Source organism: Sarcophilus harrisii, chromosome 2 (assembly GCF_902635505.1).
Source record: "Sarcophilus harrisii chromosome 2, mSarHar1.11, whole genome shotgun sequence".
Classification (NCBI taxonomy): domain Eukaryota; kingdom Metazoa; phylum Chordata; class Mammalia; order Dasyuromorphia; family Dasyuridae; genus Sarcophilus; species Sarcophilus harrisii.
Genome location: NC_045427.1, coordinates 465,380,529 through 465,388,622, shown reverse-complemented (window position 1 = coordinate 465,388,622; position 8,094 = coordinate 465,380,529). Strand labels below are relative to the sequence as shown.

General features: G+C 47.6%; 1 protein-coding gene across 1 annotated transcript; it reads left to right on the top strand.

Moving 5' to 3' along the window:
- The first annotated feature begins 760 nt into the window (after window positions 1–760).
- Window positions 761–7,822, top strand: CBLN1 (cerebellin 1 precursor). Its single transcript, XM_012553789.3, has 3 exons — window positions 761–1,437; window positions 1,576–1,695; window positions 2,991–7,822. The coding sequence occupies exons 1-3, from the start codon at window positions 1,174–1,176 to the stop codon at window positions 3,186–3,188; spliced, it is 582 nt and encodes a 193-aa protein (XP_012409243.2). The 5' UTR covers window positions 761–1,173; the 3' UTR covers window positions 3,189–7,822.
- The last annotated feature ends 272 nt before the right edge of the window (window positions 7,823–8,094 follow it).

The window sequence follows — 8,094 nt, the reverse complement described above, 5'->3', positions numbered from 1 at the left end:
CCGGGAACTTGTGCCCTCCCCTGGGGGAAGGCCAAGAGAAGGGCTCCGCCCCCTAGGAGGCTTCTACGCAGGCGCCGGCACGCCCGTCCCCATACGCCGCGGCGTACACTGTCCAGCACGGTCCCTCCCACTTGTGTTCTGCCCCAGCCTCGCAGCCCCGGGCCAGATCCCTCGCACGCTCCGGCGCGCTCCCAGAGGCTTGTTTTGCTTCACAATTTTAGTGGAGTCCGTCCCTCTCCCACCTCCCAGCTAAAATGAAGCCTGCGCCGCCCCCCTACCTGTGAGCCGGGCGAGCGCTGTGGGCGGGGGCTGAGCGGGGAGAGGAAGGGAGGGATGGGGCGGCGGCGGAGGGCAGCGGTGGTGATCCGTTCAGCCCACAGCCCGAACCGAAAAGGGCCGGCCATTGGCGACGGCTGATACAGTTAGGGCTGGCTGGCGGGCAGTCGCGTGCTCCCTCATCCCGGCTTCCCCCCAAGCCCTCCCTTTCTCTTTTCCTTCATTCCCGTGGTCGGTTCCGGGACCCGAGCTCTAGCAAGGATGCCGCGCGCCACCTGCCTCGGCACCCCTAATAACCACAGCTCTGGAGGTCAGGTGGCTGTGCGCGGACCGCTCAGTCATTGGTTGGGACGCAAGCGAGGCGCTGCAAGATTGGCTGAGGGGTGGGGCCTCCGACTGGGCCTGGGCGGGGCAAAACGAGGAGGGCTGAGGTTCCGGAGGGAGGGGAAGAGGGAGAGGAGGGGCCGAGGGGGCGGGGCTTGAGGCCGGCGGTCCGCGCCTTTGTGCTCAGCGCGCGCTCAGCTCCGCCCGGGCTCCGGCTGCAGCACCGGCTGCATCAATAATTCAGATCGGCGGCAGCGGCGAGAGCGGGAGCTGGAGCCGGGCGAGAGCTACCCAGGAGGCGGCGACGGCTATGCATCCAAGGACTGCCGCGCAGCCCCGACCGCTAGCAGGGTGCTCCTGAGGGCCCCCGGGGCGGGGGTCGAGTTTGGGCAGGTTGCAGAAGGAGTGAGCGGCAGTTTGGAAAGCAGAGCCCGGGGAGGAGAGCCGCGAGCGCACAGCTACAAGCGAAGCAGAGTGAAGGGGAGGAGAACCAGCAGCCCCAGCGTGGGAGGGGGGGCGGGGGGGCGCGGACAGACAGCCCCGGGGTGGGGGGGTGGGGAGGGCTCTGGAGAGATGATGGGCGCCCTGGAGCTGCTGCTGCTCGGTGCAGCTTGGTTGGCTGGGCCGGCTCGTGGGCAGAATGAGACGGAGCCCATCGTGCTGGAGGGCAAGTGCCTGGTGGTTTGCGATTCCAACCCCACGTCCGATCCCACTGGCACGGCGCTGGGAATTTCCGTGCGCTCTGGCAGCGCCAAGGTGGCTTTCTCCGCCATTCGAAGCACTAATCACGAGCCGTCAGAAATGAGCAACCGAACGATGATCATATACTTTGACCAGGTGAGTGGCTCCTGCCCTCTGGTAGCTCCAGCCTCCGGTCTGGGGAACGCGGGTAGGAGGGAATCCTGCTGTGGGAGCTTTCTAGCGGTTGATGTCTCTCTCTTCCCACTCCCACTTCCCATCCCTGTCCTTATGTAGGTACTAGTGAACATCGGGAATAACTTCGACCCGGAGCGAAGCACTTTCATCTCCCCACGGAAAGGGATTTACAGTTTTAACTTCCACGTGGTGAAAGTCTACAACAGACAGACCATCCAGGTCAGCTCCCGGCAACCCTGACCCTAGGCGACCCTTGGGAATAAGTTCCTTAGAGCTGGGAGGGAGTGAGGAAGCCTATATGGTGGGGCTGGATGCTTTTCCATCTTGGAGAGATGCGTAGAAAGCCAGCAGTGCTCGGAGGTTTTTCAGTTTCAAGGTTAAGATAGCTTCCAGCTTCCCTGCCCCTGCCTGCCTCCTGTACCCTGTTTCAAAGACAGTTTCCTCATCTAGCCTGCATCCTCAGGCTCAACAGTTATCTCCTAGCCAGTTGCTTTACTCTTTGACGACTAGGGACTAACGGAGATTGATGGTTGAACGCGAGTTCAGCACCACGGACAGGATCCGGACTAGCCGCCTCTGAGAACTCGAGTTCCTTTAAGCTAGCTCCTTGAGTCAGAAATCTTAAACTGGGATGCTGCGGGGCTGGGTGGCTCCCATCGTCGCCTGATTCTCTCTAGTTCTTCCAAGCTAATGAGGATCTTTGATCCTCACGGGGATATGAATGAGGAAGAAACGCCAATCCTGGGGAAAAGGGATATCTACCTGCCTATGGAAGACCAGAACCTAGTATATAGTTAGCACCTGTGTGCCTGATTGTGAGGATTAAATTCTTGAATTTGGAGTCAATTAGAGGAGCATAGTCCAAAAGAGATATTTTTAAGCAGCCTGGAGCTGTTTCTAGCTCAAGGATACCAGGAGTCCAAGGGTTCTAATGACACAGGTTTGCTATATTGGAGATTGTAGTGTTAGGAAGATACGTTATGACCCGCCCTTTTGAAAGAAGCAGCCAGCATTAGGGACGGCGGAACAGAGAGCTTTTTCAGAGATGCTCATACTAGGGACATTTTGTCTGGACTGCCTTATTCCTGGGCCTTTTACCCTGGGATTCCTGAACCATTTTCTGTAACTGCCTTTTCAGATCTGTCTGGTGACTGATAGAATCTTTTCTGTCCTAAGCACCACTTATTAAAAGATTCAGTAAATGTCCATATTTACTCTCCTTTAGCACACTTGGCTTCAGACACCCAACAGATGCTCTTTATTCTGAGTTTCTAGCCGCAATCAAATTTCTGGATGTCTTCTCACATCTGCCCGCATCCTTCTATCTCCTTTGCCTTCTCTTCTTCCTCCACTATGTGTTAAATTGTGTTAAATTTTAGTGCGACCCTAAAACCCTCCTTTCCTCTCTCCTCCCCTTAGTGGATAGGATATTTCTCCTTGTTCCGTCTGGTAGCTTGGGTTATATGCTCTGTCTGCTCAACTGACTCGAACATCTCTTTTTTTCTTGCCTCCAGGTAAGCCTGATGTTAAACGGGTGGCCCGTGATCTCAGCTTTTGCAGGCGACCAGGATGTGACTCGAGAGGCAGCCAGCAATGGTGTCCTAATACAAATGGAGAAAGGGGACCGAGCGTACCTCAAATTGGAGCGAGGGAACTTGATGGGGGGCTGGAAATACTCTACATTCTCCGGATTTCTCGTATTCCCTCTCTAAGGAACTAACTCAACGCTGGAGCTAAGCAGTGGGAGTGAGAGAGGGAGAACAGAGAGAAAGGGGAGGGAAAAAGAAAGAGGGAGAAGGAGATGTAGAGAAAAAGAAACCAACAAGTGAGGAGAATTTCCTTCAAAGTCTCAAGTTGTAGCCAGGTGTAAAGAGCTCTGGACAGCAAACTTTTAAAGTTCACTTATAAAAGAGAAACTAAGCCCCACTTAGATCTGTGTACATCTATTTTGAAGAGTACCATCCCTCTCCTCATTTTAGTAGTTGTAGTCAAGAAAGAAGCTGCCTTGTAATTGATTTTTTTTCAATCTCCAATTGCAACATGCTCTTACCTACTCCATTATCCTAACCCCAGATTTAGCTAAAAGAAAGGTTGTATTTCAACAGTGTAAGCTACAATATCCTTTTCTACTTCTCAACCCCACTCAGTGTCCCTCTAATGTTGTTCTTGGCAACTTTTTTTTTTTTTCTTTTTGGTTGTTGATGGTGGTGGAGTTTTCGTTTTGAAATGCACTGATCATCTTAAACTCCACAGAAGAATGCTGGATGGTTGTTTTTTGTTTTTGTTTTTAAATACACAGATGCCATCGTGAAGAAGAGACTGCCTTTCTGTTGAATGACAGTTAAAAAAAAAAAAAACAAAGGGGAGGGGGGAAAATAATTTCTACGTGAAGAACTATTCCCAGTAAAAACTGGCAGAATAGAGCATCTTTGTATTTCTATGTAATATTCTAAGTGATTGTGAACTATTAAGGCTGCTCAATGTTTTGGTCCTTGGTTTGCTCTTGTCGAATGTGTCCCAACTAAATGCCAGGAAGTATTATTGACCTTTTACTCTCTTACTCTGTAATATATGTGTGAATATCGAGAATTTAATTTGGCTCTAATACAATAAAGTTTAAGTGGGACTTTTATTTTTCTGAAACAGAAAGAAACAGGGTTTTCAGAGCAACCCTTGAACCCTCCTAAGCGGGAGGCGGGTTCAGAAGGAGTAAGAAAGTGGTTCAGACGCTTAGCTATCTTTAGCGCGCTTAAGAGAAGACTGGGGCAGGAGTGCTAGCCCGACTGAGCTGGCCTATTCAACCCGCCTAACATTTAAGACACCCTGCGTCTCTGCGCCTGCCTCGCTTTCTGCTTCCTCGCTGCTTTTACTCAAGACTTAAAAATTGACCGACCCTTCTAGTGACAGAGAACGCCTAGACCAGTGGCTGAAATGCAGTTTGAGAAGGGAGGCGCAGAACCAAAAAGGGAAGAGTAGTCCAAATACGAAACCACCCCGGGGCCTATGTTGTCGCTGTCCACCATCTTCTGGATTTTCGGGACGGCTCCGTTGACATTTTATAGCACCTTCTCTGGAATGACCAACTTGTCCACTCCTCTCCCAGTCAGCTGTTTTGATTTGGTTTCCGGTCTTTAAGAGATGTAAAAATGCTTTAATTTTGCAGTACTCAGAGATGACTACTTTTATTAAAAAGGCCCATCCGCGATTCTGACTGTATCTGAATATAATGTCAAAGCAAAAGTCTAATAAACAACTTCATTTGAAGATTAAATGGAAGGCTGGCCGAGTCGGAGGCCTATGTATGCAGGAGGCTCGGGAGGCTCTGAGAACAGGCTTTGGGTGGAAGTGGGAAGAGGGTATGGTATGGGTCTCCACGTAAATTCCAGGATTTCCGGAGATGTACAGTAAAATCATTCTGGGTTTGTGCATGATTTCCAGCTCCTCCAGGGTTAAGCGTCTTCTGGTTTTCTTCAGACCCAGGTTTCAGGAAACAATTTAATTAGCTCCTAGGGGGAAAATTAATAATAGCATAATAAGCAACCCTTCCTTATTTATTCACGGGGCTTGTCTGTATAATAGTTTCACAAGGCAAGTGGGGACTACATTGAAGCCCAAACCCTGTTCCGAGTATCCCCGCATCTAACTTTTCTGTTGTTTGCCTTCTGAAAAACTTGATGTTCCTGAAAAGTCAGTGTCTTCACTACTACTCCTTATCTAGTCCCAAACTCTGTTTATAGTGACTGGATTAGTGACCATCTTCTAAGGTTTGGATATCTGACCAAGTTTCTTTTTGCTCATAAATAGTATCACTTTCAACTAAAGATTACGGAAGACTGGTGTCAGGATTAAAGTAGTTCAAGAGGAAAATAAAAAAGAAAACTTTTCTGTCTCCCCTTCTCCAACATCCCCTCCTCACCCCCTCCTTAGGCTTTATTTCTGCCTGTCTGTTAGCGGAGGAAACGAGTCAGAAATCAACAGTGGCAACAAACTTATGGAGGGTAATGAGCTGAGCAACAAAGGAGGCTTTTCTTTCTGGTGGCAGAAGGTAGTGTAGAGGTCGATTTCCTTCTTTGGTTTACTCAGGTAGCAGGTTTCCTGGCAGAGGCAACCCCAGGCTGAATGTAGAATCTCATTTTGGAATTTGATCGGGTGGGGAGTCTGGGCCCAGGGGCAAAAGGCATGGGGTCTCGTGAGTTCAAAATTCTTGGCTTTTCAAAAAATCTGAGGGTACTTTGTTCATTATGTCGCATTTTTTGTTTGTCTATTTATTTTTGGCGTATAATGTCACTTTATTTGCAGTCTCTCCGGCTACTCCCTGGGAGAAACCGCGTACCTTACCGTCTGCCCCTTGGGGTTTTGGACCCCATAGATCTGTCTATATTTATTCCTTTAAAGATCCCATTCCCGCGGGCGGCCTAATCCCTCTGCTTCTCTCAGTCCTTGGCCCCGCCGAAGGCTCTCCTTTGCCTGGCTGGCCCGGAGTCTTGGGGCCTGCAAGAGGGCGGACCAGTGCAAGCGCCACTCCTGCTCAAACAGCAGAGGGCTGAACGTTCTGGGTCTGGAATGCTTGTGGGACCTCCGCTGTGAGTCCAGGAAATTTGGCGTTGAGGATTGGGATCGCTTCGAATCAGCACTATTAGCTTTTTCTTAATACGCAGGCTTCGGACTTGTTTCCTAGGATCCGCCTAGCATCCTAGGACCGGCATTGTGATCACAGTACGCTTCTCTCTCAGCGGTACACGGGTACATTTCCCGGTCCTGACCAGGCGGTGCAAGCAAGATATCACCTGTACTCTCTTTCTCTGATTTTCCTGGCAAGCCTAGAAGCCTTGGAACATGTTCGAACTATCCACCCTCCGTGCTGCTCGTCCCTTGCAACTTGGCTCCCTTCCTCTCCCTGATGTACCTAGAAAGGACAAGAAATGGGAACAGAATTGTGGGGTAAGGCAGGTGTGGAGAACAGCCTTCTGCCCATAGATCCATCTGCCTGCTCAGGTAGATGGTTTGGTGGAAAGGGGAGGACTGTCCCGGGAAGTTTGGATACTAGGAAGGAAAGAAAAAAAAAGTATTTATTTAGCCCCTACTATTGCCAGATACTGTGCTCAATATTTTATAAATATTATTTCATTTGGTCCAGGCAGAAGCTGTTGTTTAAATTCACTTGCTGATCTGGAGGGCCATGGTTTCCAGGGAACCTGACCCTAGCGAGTCTTGCTCACTCAGATGCAGAGGCAGAGGAAACCTTTGCTTTTCAGGAAGAGGAGAAAGTTATCCATTTCTATGTAGGCCCTTAAAGTCAGGCTGAGGTTGTATTGTTGAGCTGAGCTATTAGGGAAATCTTTAGAATTTCCCAGAGTGTAGCCCACATCCCTCAACCCCAGCCTCCACTCATTCTGGGGATTGGATTGGAGTCTTGTCCCATAATCTGTGAATTGAAATCTAATGCAGATTACTAGGGCAACTGATTATTAATGCAAATATGTTAAATAGAGAATTCAAACATCTCTATTTCCCTTGATATTAATTTTTATTTTGGGAGTGGGAGTGGTATGGGAAGAAGAAAGAAGAGAGGCTGCATCATGAAATATAAATACCTGAATGTTCTACTGTTATTCAGTCTTCAGTCTGCTACAGAGGTCTTGGTGGAAAAAAACACAAGATTGTAAGTCAGGCTGCCCAGATTCTAATTCTTACTCTGCTATGAATTAGCGGAGTGACCTTGGGCAAGGCACTCTTCTCCCCCAGTCCTTATTTATAAAAAGAAAGAGTTGTACTAGTTGATCACTAAAATCCCTTTCTGCTCTAACATTCTATGCTTTAAAACATAGAGTTCTAATCACACAATTTTATGCTTTAAAGCAGTGGTGTCAAACTCAAATACAAACTGGACTCTATTAATATGAATCCAAGGATCCCATGGACAATGTTATCTAGGCATTATTGGATTTTTATTTATTTTGTTAAATATTTTCCAATTACATTTTAATTCAGAGTAGCAGGAGTATTATTGTTGTGATTGACATCTTGAATTTTAAGGATCCTTCTAGCTTCTTAATTCTGTTTTCTAAGGGCACTTCCAGCTTTGCTATTCTATGATCTAACAGTCTATATTCTAAAGTCTCTTATATCTTAGATAGTATGTGGTTCTATGAATCCAACCATGGAACCTCCAACATTAATAGGCCCTTCTGGGAATTTCAGATACTGGTGTAATAATAGGCTTATTATTATTATATTAGGCTAATAATGTTGGTTTCAAATTAGAACAAGTGCCCATGTGGATATTTTGTTGGCTGGATGTAATTATGAATTGTGTATAATAAACAAGGTTTTTTCTCTTTCCACATATATGCCTTTGTACAAACAACATCTCTTAGCATTCATCCCTTCAGTTAACATTCATTAAGCTTATCTTGTGTTTAGACTTTAAATACTTACATCAGTTCTTGTGTTACCCCAACTTAAGAAAGAAAGTTTAGGCTTAGGCCTAAGCTACAATTATTTATGTATATAAATGTGTCTATGCATCTATGCACACACATACCTTTACATGTGTGTAAATAAACTGTGTAAACACATATGTATATGTGTGTAAATAAACTATATTCAATTTCCATA

What these genes read in the sequence shown, in the direction of transcription:
- CBLN1 (XM_012553789.3), top strand. Translation starts at nt 1,174, where the DNA reads ATGATGGGCGCCCTGGAGCTGCTGCTGCTCGGTGCAGCTTGGTTGGCT. An exon ending in TGATCATATACTTTGACCAG is followed by an intron (nt 1,438 to 1,575) that starts GTGAGTGGCTCC and finishes GTCCTTATGTAG; the next exon opens with GTACTAGTGAACATCGGGAA. An exon ending in ACAACAGACAGACCATCCAG is followed by an intron (nt 1,696 to 2,990) that starts GTCAGCTCCCGG and finishes TCTTGCCTCCAG; the next exon opens with GTAAGCCTGATGTTAAACGG.